General features: G+C 40.2%; 1 protein-coding gene across 2 annotated transcripts in view; it reads left to right on the top strand.

Annotated features, from left to right (window-relative positions):
* Positions 1–19,935, top strand: part of LOC141754940 (CCR4-NOT transcription complex subunit 3-like) — a 48,042-nt gene that overhangs the window by 7,150 nt on the left and 20,957 nt on the right. For both annotated transcript variants that reach the window (XM_074614402.1, XM_074614401.1), the window contains exons 3-7: positions 7,734–7,801; positions 9,068–9,142; positions 11,108–11,197; positions 14,192–14,320; positions 16,213–16,308. In XM_074614402.1, the coding sequence (XP_074470503.1) occupies positions 7,734–7,801; positions 9,068–9,142; positions 11,108–11,197; positions 14,192–14,320; positions 16,213–16,308 (458 nt within the window). The remainder of the gene's footprint in view (positions 1–7,733; positions 7,802–9,067; positions 9,143–11,107; positions 11,198–14,191; positions 14,321–16,212; positions 16,309–19,935) is intronic.

Here is a 19,935-nt window from a genome sequence, read left to right as displayed (position 1 = left end):
GTCCAAAAGCAAATAATATTCTGTTAACTATAATGTAAGACCAAAGAAAGAAGCTAATGCTCATATTTGAGAACCTCGAACCATCAAACATTTTGGTATTTTTCCTTGAAAAGGACTCAGAAATGTGCTGATTAATTTTCTGTCAATCGACTAACCGATTGATTGATTGTTGCAGCTCTAGTCCATCAAGTGTTTGTTAGTTAAGCAGGTAGCCAGTAGCACTGGGTTAGGGTCAACAAAAAACAAACACTGATTTTCTGGTTAATTTGATTTCATAAAGGTAGATTTTATTATACTCTTGATTAGGGATGCACCGATACTGTGCTCATGTACTCGTACTCGCAAAACGGCTCCGATACAACGGCACCAATACCACTTTACGGCAGCGTGACGTTAACCTTTCGTCACCGTCATTCGGGTCCTGTCCTTCTCTTTATACATCCATGGTCCTATCACACGCTCCACCTCCCCGACGGTGTGGGCGAGACGGGCCGGAGGTGTGCCCGACCCCGCGGGGCTGGGATCCCACCTCAGCCGGCGCGTGCCGGCCCTCACTTTCATTAGTGGAGTGGCTAACATCCATTTTTCAGTCAAATCGTGCAAATAGTGATACAAGCACCAAATTTGGCATGATGATTCCCGAGGGGTCACTTAGCAAATATAAACGATCGGCCACTTGAAAATCCAAGACGGCGGCCATTTTTCAAGATGGCCGCCAAATTGACCTGCCGTTAATGGTTTCTCTCATAGAAATTCATCTACTTGGTCAATTTGAGTGATCTTGGTGTCAAATTATGTGTTTTCTAGCATGCTGGATCTTATTTTGATAGTTTTAATAATTTTGAACTGCAATATGGCGGACATTTTTAAGATGGCTGTCAAATTTACTCGCAGAGAATGTTTTTCTTAAAGAAATGCATGTACTTGGTCAACTTGAATGATTGTGAATTATATGTTTTCTGGTATGCTATCTAATTTTACAGCTTTAACATCCTCCGATACGTTTTTTTTTTCACTTTTGGCTGTCCGGTGAGTCTTTGCTTTGTGGTGTTTGCATGGCTCAATTGGCTTGTAGGTCTACTGTTGTAGATATCAATAGCTGCTGTTGCCATAGGTGTAGGGGCTTAGTGGTAGAGGTAGTACCTTTGTTTCAGAAGTCAGCCACATCCTCCAGGATGGACTACTGGCACTGGTCCTCACTACTTGCCCAACTCTCACCTGTGGCTCCATGAAGTTGCCAGTGCACGGCAATGACCACACCTCGGGACACCATGTTGGCTCACGGGCTGAACTAGGTGAGGGTAGCACACAGAGAGTATCTCTGTGATGGAGTATGTCTAGCTCTAAATGTCAAAGTGCATAGAGTCAACGAACCAGACATCTTTATCCATGAGGTTCCAACCCAACTGCCAGAATTGGAAAAACAGCAAAGAACTGTAAAGGAGTGATTGTCGGGCACTACCAGGGCACACTGGTGACAATCGCTGCTGTGTAACTCAGAATGGGGTTTAACGTCAGCTAAGTAGGATTCAGCATTATACTTAGTGTCCAAAATGCTGCTTACTACCAACCCCTGATCAGTTTAAAGCAGCAAAACCTGAATCGACAGGATGTGCAAGCGCGGGAGAGCCGAGCCCAGGATAATGGGGTTTCAGTTATCCAGATAGTGTACAGATTGCGTAAAATAATGCATGAACCTAGCTGTATCCCATGCAAGCAAGTGCCCGTGATACAGGGTGGTAAAAGGATAAACCTTCGACCCTAAACATTACAATGGCTTTAAACCAAAAATCAACTGAAAAATAGTGGCACACTGACTGGGCCAAGTGTTGCCTTTGTCAAATGGACAAGAATGAGGGCCTTACTTCTCCACATATAAATCCCAACAAAAGAGTAGGTGATGGGTACAGCCTCTCGGCGAGGAAAATTCCCAGATTCCATGCAGTCAGTCAGCTACCAGTCAAGCGTGACCCAGCAAGACTAGACGACGGTAGTGGGTTAGAGGAAACCTTGATGAAAAATAACACCAAGTTACAAAGAGCTGAAAAGAGATCAACCCCTTCAACTGTTACAGATGAGAGCAGCTGCTACAAAATACCACGGAGGGTCAGAGATACTCTATCCCCCAAATGCTTTCTGTGCGAGGAAGAAGGGGGCAACTTAAGATAAGCAATGACCATGAAACTGAATGAAAGACTAAATGAATGTGCAAAAACCTTCAGTGATGGAAAGCTCCTTCCCAATCTGAGTGCTGGAGATGTCAGCCTGCTTGCTTGGCTGCTCTGTACAAACGAGAACGAGCCTATCTGAATGCCCAACAGCTGCAGAAGAAAGAAGAGCTGGCCCAGAAGAAGGAAGCAAATATGGAGAAGCAGTCCACCTGGCAAAGGCTGCTCAGATGATACGTCGTGACATGTTTCAGCATAAATCAGAATTCAACAGCACGTCTCATGATGGGTACCTTGAAGATACCGTCCCACCATCACTGCTTCAGTTTGTATGTATGATTGAACATGGGGCTGATATCAAGTCACAACTCCAAAATGGCGCATCAAAATCTGACCTTGCAACTGTTACAGTAGAGCTGTTTTGCCAAATACAGGGAAGGATCGCAGGTCCACAGGCAATCCAAGGACAGGAAGACACCTTTTGCTATGTATGTTGGCCTGTCCGTGTTTTCCAAGACCAGAAAGAGGCAACTGATAGATATGTTGGTGTGGGAACCTCATGGATAAAGATGGCTGGTTCGTTGACTCTATGCACTTTGAAATTTGGAGCTAGAAATACTCCATCACACAGAGACTCTCTGTGTTTTACCCTCACCTAGTTCAGCCCATGAGCCAACATGGTGTCCGAGGTGTGGTCATTGCCGTGCACTAGCAACTTCATGGAGCCACAGGTGAGAGTTGGGCAAGTAGTGTGAACCAGTGCGAGTAGTCCATCCTGGAGGATGTGGCTGACTTCTGAAACAAAGGTACTACCTCTACCACTAAGCCCCTACACCTATGGCAACAGCAGCTATTGATATCTACAACAGTAGACCTACAAGCCAATTGAGCCTTGCAAACACCACAAAGCAAAGACTCACCGGACAGCCAAAAGTTAAAAAAAAAAAACGTATTGGAGGATGTTAAAGCTGTAAAAATTATTAGATTAGATAGCATACCAGAAAACATATAATTCTACATCACAATCATTCAAGTTGACCAAGTACATGCATTTTTTTAAGAAAAACATTCTCCGCGACTAAATTTGACAGCCATCTTGAAAAATGGCCGCCATATTGAAGTTAAAAATTATTTAACTATCAAAATAAGATCCAGCATGCTAGAAAACACATAATTTGACACCAAGATCACTCAAATTGACCAAGTAGATGAATTTCTATAAGAGAAACCATTAACGGCAGGTCTTGGATTTTCAAGTGGCCGATCGTTTATATTTGCTAAGTGGCCCCTCGGGAATCATCATGCCAAATTTGGTGCTTGTATCACTATTTGCACGATTTTTCCACTATCCGCTCCACTACATTGCGCCACAGGGTTTTGCTTGCAACCTCTGACTCGCGAGTGTGTTACACTCATTGGTCCGTGTTTCAAGACGGGTCGGGTGGGTTGCAGACATCGCCGCAGACCCCTGGCGCCTTTTACCTGGGCCGAGCCCCGCCCTGGGGGCATGACGCGGTTGGGGCGCACTAAGGACATTCTGACAGTCGCACCGGGAGCAGGGGACCCCGTCCCTCCCCGGCAGGGAGAGAGGGTGCAGCGAGCACTTTGGCCACGGCTCCGGGAAGCACCTTCGCCCCGAGCCTGTCGCGGCGCACCGCCTCGTATGCGGGACTCCTCAGCCTGTCGTGTGTCGCTCACACCCTCCAGCTGGCTGTTACCGAGGGTCTTTTGGCACAGAGAAGTACTCGTATCGGTACTCGGTACTCGGTATCGGCGAGTACCCAAATGTAAGTACTTGTGCTCGTACTCGGTCTGAAAAAAAGTGGTATCGGTGCATCCCTACTCTTGATACTGTATTGAGATAGCTATTGCTTTAATATCTCTAGGGTGTATTGGGTCATGGTGGGCAATGATGCAACCTAGGGATGCATCAATTGTGAAATTCTGGGCCGATACTGATTTTTGTTGTTATTTATACCCACTTTTGGGACAGGGAAACAAAGAAATCTTCATTTAAAAAAAAAAAAAAAATTGAGCTGTTTTAAAGTCAATCTTACAAATGTATGTAACAACCTTTTAATATAACATGAAAAAGGCTCCTTTTAAAAAAAAATTACTTCTGCAAACCACTGAGGACTGCTATATTAATTCTTACGATTGTGGTATCAATGTGATGAGTACCTTGCTTTGTCAGGTGGAACAAACAAAAATCCATGAAGCATCCGTTTTTTATTGATTCTCCAGAAAATGTAGCATGATTTGATATTATGGCTGTCAAAGTTAACGCGTTAACGCAAATTCCTTTTAGCGCCACTAATTTCTTTAACGCAATAATGCAACTTGCAATGTTTAGGTTGTAGCGGGCTCAGTTTTAAAGCTAGAGTGATCATATGAAACTAGAAAAACCTGATGAATCCATTGGTATCAACCATGTCATACTAGCTTGTCGCGAAGGAGCCTAAATAATGCTCCAAACTTATGCTAAATTGTGGCGATGAAAAACCGGCATGGCCATGTTAGGATTTGAGCATATTGTTTTTGCTAAATGCAGTACCTGTGAGGGTTTCTGGACCATATTTGTCATTGTTTTGTGTTGTTAATATATTTCCAATAATAAATATATACATATATTTGCATAAAGCAGCATATTTACCCACTCCCATGTTGATAAGAGTATTAAATACTTCACAAATCTCCCTTTAAGGTACATTTTGAACAGATAAAAAATGTGCAATTACATATTTTAATCGATCAACTGCCCTATATGATATACTGTATATCAATATTACAGGATTCAATGAGAATTGTTTTATCTATATCAACCACCCTTATTCAAATGTTTCTGTTTGTTTTCTCCTCCTGTTTTGGTGAATGTGACACTGTCTCTTTGTGAACAGGGTGACATTGCGTCCCTGCGTGTTGGCAGACATCTGTGCTAAAGTCTGCTCATGATGCTGGCACACTTTCACACACTTTCACAGACACCACCAGAGCAGGTTTCAGACTTCAGACAGACTCATTTTGTTTCTACTGAGAACAGTCAGAATCGGAGTCCTATGCTGCTCTTCTGTTTCTCAGAGCTTTTTATTTTAAAACATTTAAACAGTATGACCGTAGCAGTGAAGCTGATGTCGACTGATGTCTGGAACAGTTCACAGGACTCCGATGATAATGCACCCAAAGCACCACATTCGCCACAACAAGCTTTGGAACCCGACCCAGACCTTTGTGTAAACACCGAAAACCTCCAGGCTCCGCTGTCCCACAGAAATGCTCCTTTACTTTGATATTTTTTTTCAACTGCCGTTTGTCACCGCAGGCTGAAAAACCCACTTTTCTGACAGGATTGAGGTTTCTCTGCCAGCATCACTCATCCCTTCACGTGAGCTCCTGTGACTTCTCCAACTGAACGGCTGTCATATTAAAAACAAAACATCTATCTCCCCTAAATTCTCCTCATGAAGAAGATATCAAGCACAAGCACCAACGAAGCTCTGTCAAATAGTAATGTATTATTACAGAGGAGGTAGACTTTCATCTAAAAATAACTCACCCGCAGCAGAATCTTAACATCAAGGCTGTTTAAGGTTAAATCTAGAGTTAGTTCACACAACTTAATCTGTTCTTGACTACACCGGCTGCAGCATCTTTCCTCATCACTCCTCCTTCCTCCATTAGCAACCGCACAATTGATCAATTAACAATCAACAACATTAATATAATAGAAGCAGTATTGAGAGGCGACATCTATTGTTTTTAGTGTCTTGAAACAGGAACTTATTTGGACTTTTAGGGCCCTTTCACAAGACAAAATTGAGTCCGTTTTAATAGAAATCTGAGGCCTGTACTACAAAGCGAGTTCAACATACCCAGGGTATCTTCTCCTTATCTGGTTTAACTAACCCTAACAACTGAGATCACGCTAAGCGGTCCTACGAAGGTGGTTATCAACTCGGTAAATCAACCCAAGGTTTCTCCATCTGGCTGTGAGCGCGTTCAGATGTACGGGGCGATGTTTGCAGCATCTGACCAATCACAGACATGAACAAGTCTGCAGACAGACAAGCAGAGTTGCACATTTAACAAAGGAAGAAACTATATTCGACAAATACGAAGTAGTTAAACACTTAATACAGACTAAAAGTAACACAGTTGAAGCTGCCAAATGCAGAAAATGCCACATTTTTTGCTTTCCTGACACCTCTGATAATGTTATACTGTATTTGTGATTTAAATATCTTGTGACGTATCGGTCGGCTCTACTGAGTGCATCTGTCTCCTTTTCATCAGCTTTTCTTTTGAACTTTCTACCGTTTCATACACAGTTGTTGACGGACACAAACTGACAATTGTGTGCAAACTGCGACCGATTCAACGAAACAAATTATCGTTATGCTGCCTTCATGGTGCTGTTGGAAATATCAGAGTTATGAGCTCAGAGAACACGGGAGACAAAATCTCCTGTGATGAAAAAGTTTAGGAAGTGTGATGCTTTTATTTTCCTCCATCAAATCTGCAACAAATTTTTGATGACAATTTCTGATTTTACTGCTCAGACTGCAGTCACGGGACCGTGAGTCCAGTTTGGCTCTCTGTCCCTTTCAGACACACAATCTATCCCTGAAATGTTCAGGAACATTTCCTGCATGGGGTCACGTGTGATTGGGAGCACGGATCGATATTCTGGGAAATCTGTACGGCCAATTGCGCCCTCTCAAAGTAGTGCTATGATGTTGGATGTTACAGGGACTTTGATATATGCAAATGCATCCCACTGTTCTGATCGTATACAAATGTAAACCTTTTTACCCTTTACTATTTTATGCATATGGTGGTGTGTTCTTTATACTAGGACATTTTTCCTAGAATTAGATAAATAAAAAAAAATGAATCGTAACCGCTGTACCGTGATATGTATCGTATCGCCAGATTCTAGCCGATACACAGCCCTAATTCCTGAATGTAGTGCGTGAATAGTGAAAATATCTAGCGGTGCCTGAAAGGTTATCACAGAGATTTACAGGGGAACTATGTGTGAAAGAAGCTTCTAACGCAGTACAGTTTAACAGCATCACAAACTGCATCCTCCAAAATCTAATCAACACCTCTCTGAAACAGTTTCAACACAAATTGAACATTGTAACCTTCATAAAGGGGTTTATTTCAGGACTGTTGTATTAGACTGCATTACTTTGTGCTATAAACTGGCAGCTGAGTGAGCACGGGATATACAGTATGTTTGTGTTACCTTACAAGCATAATGTACCTTTTAAGAAATGCATATTTCATGAGATGTCAAACACAATTTGTAAATGCGCCGCTGTTTCATGGAGTGTTTGTTGTTTTTGTGTGTGTGATCTAAAATGGGAGCAGTCCAGCGGCCTGTTTGAAGGTTTTACCTAGACTACTTTACTTTGAACTCAGGTTTTTACTCCAGATAATCAGTTAAATCTGCTTCTTGGAAACTGTCCCTGGGTGTGTTGATGTTCATATTCACTTTCACATGATCAGTATCACTGCCTCCGTTATCTAATCTGTTATTCTGCTTGTCTCTTCTCCTCGCAGGTGAAATAGATCGATGTCTGAAAAAAGTAGCGGAAGGAGTGGAACAGTTTGAAGACATATGGCAAAAGGTGAGGAAGCATCGTCATCCAGACTTATAATCGATTCATAGATTATTGTTTCCATTAATGGTTTAGATTGTAAGAAAATAGTCCCTTCGCTATTTCCCAGAGCCCTTTTTAGTCTGATCCACATTACAAAATGTAAAAAACATTCAATTCACAATGTTTTTAAAACAGATTACTTTAGGGGAAGCTGGAACCAGATCTGTTAAATGTCAGAAAATGGTGCCACATCTCCCAAAAAGTCCAAGCTGACATCTTCAAATGTCTTGAAGATATTCAGTTAACAATTGGAGAAGAAAACCAACAAACATCCACATTTGGGAAGCTGTAACCAGAGAATTGTGACATAAAAAAACTCATTACTTTTCTGCCAATTAACTGATTTGTTTCAGCCATAATTATCATTATTTGTTTTATAATTGGGGAATAAATACTGACAAAACTCTGGTTAATTTGGTCTGTGCTGTGGATGGTACATTTATTTAGACAGAGATTTAGAGGAGTGAAGGACGTCTGTGAGAAGGAAATGTTTTTGTGCTTTTTAAAAAAAATATCAAGTGCTTTCAGATTGTACAGTTTATTTTGCTGCGTTACTTTAATTTATTTCCTTATCTGCCTCTGAGTTTAATTTCTCTAGCTGTTGTTAGCCGGGACGAAGGCTTCAGTTAAAAAAATAAATCCTCCCATCGCCACAACAGAAAGAATACTCATGATACTGATAATAAACTGAGCTGTTATTAAAACGGAGCTAAAAGCAGCACAGAGGCCCAGAGTGTAGATTTGTTCCACTAATAAAGAGGCACAACGTTGTCAGTGTTTTAGTTACCAAACATCCCAGTTGCCCTTTTTCCTTCATTATATCCTGTATTTATTATTGTGCTGCAGAACTTTATGCTGATCACTACAAGTCTGTTTGACTCCGAGAGGCTTGTCTTACCCTACAAATGTTCATGTTCTTAACAGCTTATTTTATAATCTATTTTGTCTCGTGTTTATCTTTTCTTCTTAATTAATTGCATTTCTTTTGCTGCTGCAACAAAACTTAATTTCTCCACAGAGATCAGTAGAGTTGTCTTGAAATTAATTGATAGCACAAAGCTAAAACACATTTTAATTTTGAAATTATGAGCAAATCTTACATTGACAGTCTGGCAAAACTTGTCACAGACTGCATTATCAATATTTACAGAATACATGTATAAGACAAGGGGCATGTACTGTATTGTTTTTGGACCACAACTTGTTAAACCTCTTGTTTCTTTTCCTTCACAGCTTCACAATGCAGCTAACGCAAACCAGAAGGAGAAATATGAAGCAGACCTCAAAAAAGAGATTAAAAAGCTACAGGTAAATACAGAGAGACGGTGCACACACATCTTAAAAAAATACTTAAAGATCCGGTGTGTAACATTTTGGGGGGATTTATTGGCAGAAATGGAATTTCAATATTCGTAACTATGTTTTTAATAGTGTATAATCACCTGAACTTAAGGATCATATTTTCGCTTAGAATGAGCCGTTTAGAGAGCGGGTCCTCTTCGCAGAGTCCGCCATGTTGCTCCGCTATGTTTCTACAGTAGCCCAGAACGGACAAACCAAACACTGGTTTAGAGAGAGCCTTTCGCTTTTTTTACTTAGCCTGAAGTAGTTCTCTGACACGCATGTGAAACTGCGGTGACGTGAGGTGCAGAGTGTAAATTAGGGATGAGTTATGATTTTAGATTTTTCGAATAGTCGTTATTTATAGTGCGTGCGTGCGTGCGTGCGTGCGTGTGAGCCCCTTGCTCCCTCCGAAGGAGGGAGGGGAGTTGAGTACCCGGAGGCGCACGGCAGATGACCAGGTTGAGGCCGCTGCGCTCATGGTTTAAGGTTCCGAATGGCGGGCCAGGCCCGTTGGCACCAGACCACCCTCCCCGGGCAGACTCCCCGCACCGCCGCGAGCGCACCACGACGTTGTGTCTGTGTGCAAGCGGCGCTGCGCTCCTAGTACTTTCAGCAGGTAGATCAGCTGTTCCAGCAGCAGAAACAAAATAAAACTCACCAAAACAGTCTTGGTTTGTTTTCCACCGGCCTCTTCCACTGTTCCAACAATATGGTTGAAAAAAACTCTTAATCCACAGTGTTAGATGGGAAAATGTGCCGACGCTACATGCCGTTTTCCCCCGTGTCTGTCTGTAAATCTGCAACCACACCACTAGATGCAACCAAATCCTACACTGTCCCTTTAAATTAATTACTAAACAGATGCCGATTATTGACTAATTGGTTAATCATTCAACTGTTTTCAGATCTAGATTACCTTTACACCTAGCTGAGATCCGTGAGACCAGCTCCAGTCTGCAATGCGCTCTGTGTGAATTTACACTGGGATTATTCATGTTTTTCGTCAGATATCCAGATTAGGACTGTACCAAATGTCTTCTTTTTTTTCATTCAAAGCTTATATTGAGGTTTTCAAATGAAGCCTCTAATGTGTGCCATCATATTTGTTGACGTCATCACCCTGTGTTGTTATTGTGGCTGTATAAATGTAACATGTGGGGCTGTTAGATTGCTGCTAGACCGCCACGTGAATACAGGTGCCTCCTCTGTGTGCGGCAAGTGTGAGGAGTGGGAATGATTATATCTATCTTTTTTTCAATACATTTTGACTTTTGGACGCACACAAGTTGGAAACAATCCTACGCAGCCACCACTCTGGAATCTAATTCTACAAATAATAATACTAGTGTAGCCTGATCTTTACCTGCAACTGTGCAAAAATAAAAGTCTGCGCAGCATTGAATGATGATTTCAACGTTATCAATGAAGCTTTGGACTATTCGGTACAGCCCTAATCCTCATACAGATATTATGTGTTAATAACGGGTTTATAATAAGGGGTCTAATTTCTAGCCAATCAGCAAGTGAGACAGAAACAGCCAGAGTTGGCTGGTTGAGGTCTGATGAGTTTCCAGTTTGGGGCTCTGACATTGGATGAAAGGACATTGATTGTTTGCTGATCTGATATTGTTTAACCTGCCCACACATAGAGGTGTGTGTATGTGTGTATGTGTGTTGTGTAGTATTAAATATCATGCTGGTCAGCCAGAGGAAGTGTGTGTGCTTCATCTCAGTGTTACCATGAGGACCAAACTCCCAAGCGAAGCCCGTTTGCTGCATGTAGACACCAAGTTCACCATCCATGACTGTTGAGGACGAGTCTCTGCACGCATTCACTGATGTATCTGCATCTCTCTCTCTCTCTCCCTCCCCCGCTCTCTATATTTTCTTCTTCTTCTTCCTCTTCTTCTTCTTCTTCTGGTCCCCCAGCGTCTTCGAGACCAGATCAAGACGTGGGTTGCATCCAACGAGATCAAAGACAAAAGGCAGCTAGTAGAGAACCGCAAACTCATAGAAACGGTGAGTAGGAACTCGTCATTGTTCATTACAGCCCTCCCTCCCTTCCAGGACCTCCGTTGACTCTGGAGGACTGTGTTTGTTCTGAGCTCTGGAAAGTCTAGAAAAGTCTAAAAGATGTATTTGACAAACTCCAGGTCTTATAAATGATGATGAATGAGTTATTTCATATGTATGGCAATGACATAGCTCTGTCACATCAGATTATAGATTACCAGTTTACCAAAATGTATCGGCCAACATTACTTACTCACTTACTAACTTCTATACTGGTGTTTTATATGTGTTGACGTTTGTCATTTATGTTCCTGAAACATTTGTTTTTGTGTAACATAACACAAACAAAAAATATCTTATTTTTGCAGTTTTTAAAGTTCAGTCTTGACCTTAAAAAATGATGTTTGCGGTATGACAGTTTTTGGAGTTTTTAACTAAATAACTGCGATTTTTTTCTCGACCCTTTCTATTAGGGTCTAAGAGTTGATGTCATTTTTTTTTTACAGAGTAGCAAACACTAGAACAGAAAAATTATTTGATTATTTGAGAAACCAAATTGCATACATATGTAATACCTAGATAAATGAATAATACTGTATGTCAGCAGATATTTTTAGTTACCTTTATTGTCAACAATTTGGAAAACTGTCTCTGAATTCACCATGGCATTAAAAACACCACAAGACAATTAATAATGAAGACGGACATAGAGACATAGCACTTTTAAAAAATATAAACAGTTTAAAAAATAATTATAATTCTCAACATAATTTAGTGTTATCAGTTTGTGTGAAATTCAGCTTTGAATATCAAACACGCACCCTCTGGAGAGTTTAATAGCAGCTGTAAAAAAAAAAGTCAGTGGTTTTGTTCGTCATGGAGGAAAATGACTGCAATCAACATTCATTCAATCAGTCAAAAGTAGAAAGTTTTCACAGCTGAAATATACTAAAACATCCATAGAAACTTGTCAAACTACTCCTACAACATAATACACTTAACCAGGATGCTCCAGATAGTCGTATCCCCCCACCCCCGTATATTTATATGTGCAGCTTTCAAGTAACACTATTGTCCTCCTCGGAGCTCAAATGAAAGCTGTGGAAGCTTCATTCTAATCTCAAACTCATCAATAACGTAGACAAATCTTTCATATTGTGTGTTTTAAAATGGGATAGACTGTAAATGATTGTACTGTAAATGCTACAGTAACAGCTAGGGCTTACCTGAACCGTTGCCATGGTAATCGACCTCAAAATCAGTATTCGAATGCTTCGTTTCTGTTTTTTATATATATATAAGTATGTAATAAGTATAGTATAAATCCCCAAATATCCCATGAAATAAGGAATAATCCCACAACACTATTCATTATTCATATTCAACATGAATTATTATTAGTTATTCTCAGACGGATATCACTGTTTTTTTATGCGTAAAGGTGCGTGTGTGTGTACAGTAGTGCGGCAGCGGTATTGTCCTGAAGCTTCGAATCCCAAAAAATGGTATTCAGGACAGTCCTAGTAACAGCATATCGGACATAATGAAATGATCAGGTTTTTTGCCACGTAGGTTTTTACGTACAAGGAATTTGCTTTGGTGTTTTATTGCATAACATAAACACAGTAAGAGAAAATTAAGTTAAAAATAAAAGTGAGTTAAGAAAAAAAAGAAACATAAATATAGAATAGAAGAAATATACAATAATAATACAAAACATACTATCAGAAATATGTACAATATATCCAAATTAAAATGAAAAGCTGTGTAGAAGAAAATTACAATGGAAATATATATAAAACTACTATAATATACAGTATGTACAATATCTGAATTCAAATGAAAGAGCTGTGCCGTTTGTAGCAGTGGCAGTTTTGTGTAGATATGTGACGAAGTGTGAAGTATAAAAAGACAATGTTGTGTACAGAGATGAAGTCCCAAAGGCTTTGAAGACGTCAATGTAACGTGTAATAGTGTCTAATGGGGGGGGGTAAGAGTCCATGTCTGTGATGAATCCCTGCTGGTTTTGATCCAGAGCGTTTCTTTACTTTCCTTTTAGTTTTATTTTTTTTATCACCTGAGCCCTAACAGTGAAATGGCAATAACCGACTAACGATGTTGCCAAATTTTAGATGCCAAAATAATTTCTCAGATTACCCTTTTAAATAAAGAAGCGCAACCAGCTCATTATGGCGTTTCTCACAGAGAGCTGGTAAACATGGGAGCTGGTTCGATATCTAACAGCTGTTCTTTAGCGTAGCTCAGCCGCCCGTCAGGTCCCAGAGCCTTTGATGAAGGTCATTGAGATGGACTGAATGTGAGCCACCTGCCTGCACAATGAAGCACGAGAGCAGCTCGCCAGCTCCCTCTGATCTTGATGAGTTGGTTTTTTATCCCAAAGATGCACTTCAAGACTTCTCGTAATTGTGTTGGTTGATCTGAAATTATACATCATCCAGCAGGAAGCGGCCGGGGGTTTATTAGAAACATCACAATCTACTGGGTGTTTCCACAGAGATACAGATATATCAAATTACTATTACAGTTTAGAGCCTCGTCCTCAGGGTGATTAAGGACTTGACTGAATACGGGTCTGCTGTGGACTTTCTAGAGGAGAGAAGAAGCTGTAACAACCTTCAGTAACAGACTCCTATTTCTGGTCTGCTGAGTGGGCTTTAATGGCTCCTCTCTAGTGCCAGACTTCCATTTATTATTGCTGAGTTCTGCTATTTTACAGCTCTATCAATGTTAAGATTATTTAAGAACAGATAAAACAAAAAGAAAACCTATATTTTCTGCGCTGTAAAGGTATTTTAAATTCAACTGAAAGTTTATTTCTCTTCGTATTCTTCTTTATCTTTGTAGTATGATGAGATCTGCGACAACTTCTCTGCTCGTAGAATATAAAAGATTGAAAGGGGGATTGTTTTGGTTTTTTTACAGCTTTTTTTAAACATGATTTGTTTGTCTTTTTCTCTCTGTGCGTGTGTCTGCTTGCAGCAAATGGAGCGGTTCAAAATAGTGGAGAGAGAAACCAAGACGAAAGCGTACTCTAAAGAAGGGTTGGGTCTGGCCCAAAAGGTGGACCCGGCCCAGAAAGAGAAGGAGGAGGTCGGCACGTGGCTAACGGTGAGTTATTCTTGTCTCAGAATCACCTAATTGCAAGTAAACTTGGAAAAAACTCTGGTTCAGGCGTGGCCGTAATTTGTCGTTCATGTCCTCAGACGTGAAGTCACTCTTAACGGAGTTTGCTGCTGGGAATAATTTAATTTTTTTTCAGCAAAAACGTGGAACTGAAAGTGAGATAAAAGTGGAACCGAAACCAAAATGAAGACAAAACATTGTCTCAACTTTCACAAAAAACAAAGAGTGAAAACCTCATTAACCAGCAGCCACTTACATTAATACATCACAGCTGTGTATTGTCCCCAAAAAGAGTACACTAATATTTAGACAATGGTGATACATTCAGACAAAACATATTGTGATGAGAGAGTTAGGAGGACTTTACTGTTATTGTTTCATATATCAAAATGTTGGCTTTACTGTTGTTGTTGTTTTTTACATTTTATAGACCAAAATTAAAACGATTAAGAACCCCACAACCTGCCGGCGGGTTTGAACGGCATGTCGTCTTTAGAAAAATTTGCCAAAATACACCATTTATCATAGCCTTAACTGTAAAAACAGAAATTATTGTCAGATTCTCAAATTTCTGACATTCCCCATTTTATTTCCAATATTGGTAACACTTGTGGGCAAAACGCTGTATCCTTTCCAGTTTATTCACATTTTTGTAAAATAAATGATCAAAGATATATATATATATATATATATATTTATTTTTTTTATGGTTTATGCCATTATAACTGTGTTATACTGCACAAAAGACATTTTGAGTTCCTCCTACTTCGAGCCTTGATTGTGCCGTTTCCATAAAAGTGCGGGACTCGTCGGCAGAAAAACAATAATAATATGAAAATAATATGTTAGTTGCATTCTTAATTATTTATTTAAATGTTGCCTTTTGTAGTCTTGCAGGCTGCATTAAGGTCAAGTTGTATGAGTGAATTTAAAATTGATTGCTTCTACGTTTATCTCCGATCCTTTTACTATTGTTAGTTTCTCATACATTTAATCTGTAAAAAAAATCTCTTTTGAAGGTCATTCGGACAGTTTGTAATATCAATGTGACTGCACAAAAACATCTAGATTTAATTTTACTCGCATCAACCAGACCTACTTGTAGCTACCGCTGCAACTTACTTTTTCATTATAGGTTGATGTGTTGATTGTTATTCTCTATTAATCGATAAAACATTTGATATAAGAGAGACTTTAGTGTCATCCATCTGTAAACAGTGCAGTACAGTCCATAGATACATATACATACATTTGGTCTAAAAAAGAAATGTCACAACTCCAATGGCCTAAAAGCAACGGTGATGCCTTCAAATGGCTTATTAATTAAAGCCAGAGATTGTCAGTTTACTTTGACATAAGATAAAGAAAAGCAGCAAATCTCAAAAGATTTTAATTGTAAATTGAATATAAATAGTTGAATTGACAAATTGTTTAAGATAGGGCTGCAACTAATTATTATTTTCATTATCGATACACGCATACGCCGCATCTGGTCAAAAAGAGTTAATCTGTTTATTTTCTGGATTAATGGATTAGTTGTTTGGTCTATAAAATGTCAGGAAATGGTGAAAAATGTCGATTGGTGTTTCCCAAAGCCCAAGACAATGTCCTCTAATGTCTTGTTTTGTCCACAACTCAAAGATATTCAGTTTACTGTCATAGAGGAGGAAAGAAATCTGAAAACATTCACATTTAAGAAGCTGGAATCAGAGAACTTTGAGACTTTTCTTCTTAAAAAAATACTCAAACCAATTAATCGATTATCGAAAGAGTTGGCGATTAATTTAATAGTTGAAAACTAATTGATTAATGGTTGCAGCTCTGGATTTAAAAGCCTTGTCACACTATTAACCTTTTCTCCCTCTCTTCTCCTCCAGAATACGATAGACACGTTGAACATGCAGGTGGACCAGTTTGAGAGCGAAGTGGAGTCTCTTTCAGTCCAGACGAGGAAAAAGAAAGGAGACAAGGAGGTCGGTTTGTCCTTATCCTCTGATCCGTTCATTAGTTTTCCTCCTTCCTGGTTATTTTTTCTCTGTTTTACAGCTGACACAGATCGGCCCTGTCTCTCTCTCTTTGGTGGAGAGGTCAGATAAGTGTGACCTACATTTATCTTCTCTCTCTGCCCTGGCGGGGATAACCTTGCTGACCACTCTTTCTTTCACTTTCTCTCTCTCACTTTACCTTTAAAGTCCTCTCCGGAGGCCTCATTTACAGAAGAACCTCTGTGGCTTTATCATCGGTGACAGGGCGTTTCAAAGAACAAGCAGGACCGCACACCTGCATTGTCAGAAAGATGACTCTTTTCTTCTTCATCACAGAAAATATTTGAGGCCGATTTCTTTCTGGCATCAAGATCACTTTCTCTGTAATTGGCTCGTATTTGAAATTTTCGCAAAGGACCGTTTGTATAAATGAGACCCAGAGGGGTTTATTTTTGTGTGTTGCTTATGCACTTAGCTTAGCTGGCCATACTTTTAGGACTGACCGTGTTTCTCAGTGGAGATCTTGAAGTGGTGATATGAGTTTCTGGTCTTCGGTTTCACACACACAGGCTTCCAACTGAAAAGATGAAATTTCTCCGTGGTGGATATTTCATCTCAAGGGTCACCTGCTGCACTGGCTAGTAGTTTCCTGAGGCGACAATATTCAAAAGCCTGTTGCCTTTTTGGTTTTTAGTCCTGATTTTGTTGCCTGGGCCGGTGTTGAGGATGAAGCGTACAGTAAAGAAGATAAACATGAACATACTTGAGTGCAGGGACGAAGAGGAGAGGTTTCTGTCTAGCTGAACTGCACATCCTTAAAATCTTACAATAGAATCTTAACCACACCTCGTGTGTAGATGTCGTGCCGCGCATCATTCACACAATAAAAAAAAGACACGTGGTGGTACTGAATTTGGAGAAACAATCTACACAGAACAAAGAAGCTCGTATCTCGAGTGTGCATATTAGACACAGAAGCACATTTCAGGTTTAAGGGGTAACTTTGGCGTTTTTCAACCTGTGTCTAACTGACTAATGGGGGCAACAATTTCTGGTCCAGTATTGAGGGAAAGTGCTGTAGATGGCAGCTGCTCACAGGCTGCAATATGTTGCTATCGGGGCAAGCCGGCACCGATTTATGTACACTAAAATGCGCTTGTTTTTGCCATGACAGGGTCTGATTGTTATTAAAAAGTTTGTGACAACATTATGGGAAGAGTCTCGCTCAAGGAGATGTTGGGAGTACAGAAAGCATAGCTTAGTGTTATCTAAAACGGTCAACGCCTGAATATTTAGATGATTTTGATAATGTGGGTGAGGTCTTTGAATTCTTGGACACAATAACAAACAGACCAGATCAAGTGAAAGGAGAGAAAAAAACATTTTATTTCTCTGTAGAGTCCTTTCCATCATGTTGTCAGACACTTATAATAATCTGAGCCTGTCAGTGGCGAAAACAAGCCCTTTTATTGGACGTAATGTTACATTGACGCTGCTCACTTGCCCTCCCGGCTCGTGAGCAGCCGATGGTTACAGCGTTATCGCTCAATACTGGACCAATTTCAAAAATTGTTGTAACATCCCCATTAGTCAATTAGACACAAAAACATGGGGAAACAGGGTCCAGTTTGAAAAATACTGAAGTTACCCTTTAATACCCCTCTGCACAGAGAGGAAGTGTCCATGATTGTAAACTTTTCTTTCTATTTTCTCCTCTGACTGGATGTAAAACGGCCTTTACACATAACAAAGGTGAGCAGATGATTTCCTCTCAGTCTACGCGGATACAGAGTCATACCAGCAGTTTACCTACCTGAATCTACAACATCCAGTATATGTAGACCTAATGCAGGGCAGTATTAGTCATTGAGAGGCAATGAGAAAAACAATGAAGCAAAACTTCCAATAGATAGAAACTGAATCTGCTCCCTGAAAAATCTATAATAATAGTAATTATTGGCCAGTAAAACAGTTTTAGTTTACCTTAGAGGGTTACATTTTAGATGAGTTTCAAAGCTTTTGACCAACAGTAGAAAACCGATTGTTTTGCACATCAATGTAGTGTTTCTGATGTGTTCACTTTTAGTTGAACACAGTTAGAGTCAGTAGATTTAACGGCTCATTGGCTCAGTCTGAATGAAAAAGCTTGTAGCTGTGATCAAAAGTCCAAAACCGGTGAGAAATAAATCTCTAGAGTCGAGCTTGTTTGCTTGAAGCTTTTTTTTGGTTTTGACTTAAAGTCCCAGGTGTTTAAAAAAGATCCTAATAAAACACTTACATGCCATTTTAGCCTGAATGAGATCAGTTTTATACTGTCCTCAGTACTTAATGGGATAGTTGGGTGTTTTGAAGTGGGGGTGTATGAGCTACTTATCCAAAGTCAGTGTATTACCTACAGTAGATGGCGGTCGGCACGCCCCCAGTTTGGAGAAGCAGACAGGAGTACCAGAACGGGAGCAAAGTAACGTACTGCTGTGGATGGGGGGCATCAGCAAAACGTATTTTAGACACATACAAAAATCAATATCAGTTTAAGTGTATGCCATATTTAGAATATTTTAGCCTGTTTACCTTGCCGTCAGACAGTCTATGTTTCCGATGGGGAACTGAAGCCGTTATATAAGCTCTCGCCAAAACAACCAAACTCCATTGGGGGGGAAAAAACTGTAATTTAACCTTGCAAAACACAGGAGTTGCTGGTCTAAGATAGTCATAGAAATAGAAGAGTCGTAGACCAGCAACCCCGATGTTCTACAAGGTAAAATTACAGTTTTCTTCAATGGAGTCTGGTGGCTTTGGCAACAGCATAGACGGATACAACGGCTTCAGTTCCCCGTTGGAAAGGGCTGTGGTGACGGCAAGGTACACGGTGAAAATATTCGAAATATAGCGTACACTTAAACTGATATTGTTCTTCTTTGAGGCGTCTAAAATTTGTCTAAATTTGGCGTCTAAAGTTTTGCTGCTGCCCCGGTCCACAGCAGTACATTGCTTTGCTCCCGTGTTGGTACTCCTGTCTGCTTCTCAAAACTGTAGGTAAATGTACTGTAGGTAATACACTGACTATGGAAACCTCATACAACCCCTCTCCAAACACCCAAACTATCCCTTTATAGTTGGACCCACTGTGACATTAAGAGTTCACATTTAGCCCGTTAGAGCCTGAATGCACTCAGCACAGAAACGTCCTCATGTTCCTGACATGTGCTGCTGGTGCAGCATTAATATGTATTGTGATGAAACACATTAATATGTTCCACACGCTGCTGCCTTCCACTAATGCAGTCCAGCAGCAGCTGAACAACATGCATCTAAAGTGGTCGTGCCTGCGTTTTATAATCACATCAGTTCAGCCAGTGACCCACAGAGTTAACACGTGTTTCTATTCTTACGGTTTTATCCAAAAAGAAAGTTTAGTTTCGTTCCAAATACCTCCCAGCACACATTTGGACCTCAAAAGATAGAAATAAACAGCAAAAACAAATCCAAAAAACATTGCATTTGAAGTGCAAAAGTGCTTCCGAACATGTATGAATTAACTGGAGGAGAAGAAGAATTAAATATTGAAATCACAAGTGGTGCTGTGCCCGTGTTATATGATGCATAAAGCCATAA

Source organism: Sebastes fasciatus, chromosome 17, assembly GCF_043250625.1.
Source record: "Sebastes fasciatus isolate fSebFas1 chromosome 17, fSebFas1.pri, whole genome shotgun sequence".
Taxonomy (NCBI): Eukaryota; Metazoa; Chordata; class Actinopteri; order Perciformes; family Sebastidae; genus Sebastes; species Sebastes fasciatus.
Note: the sequence above shows the minus strand (reverse complement) of the source record. Positions and strands in the feature narration are given on the sequence as shown.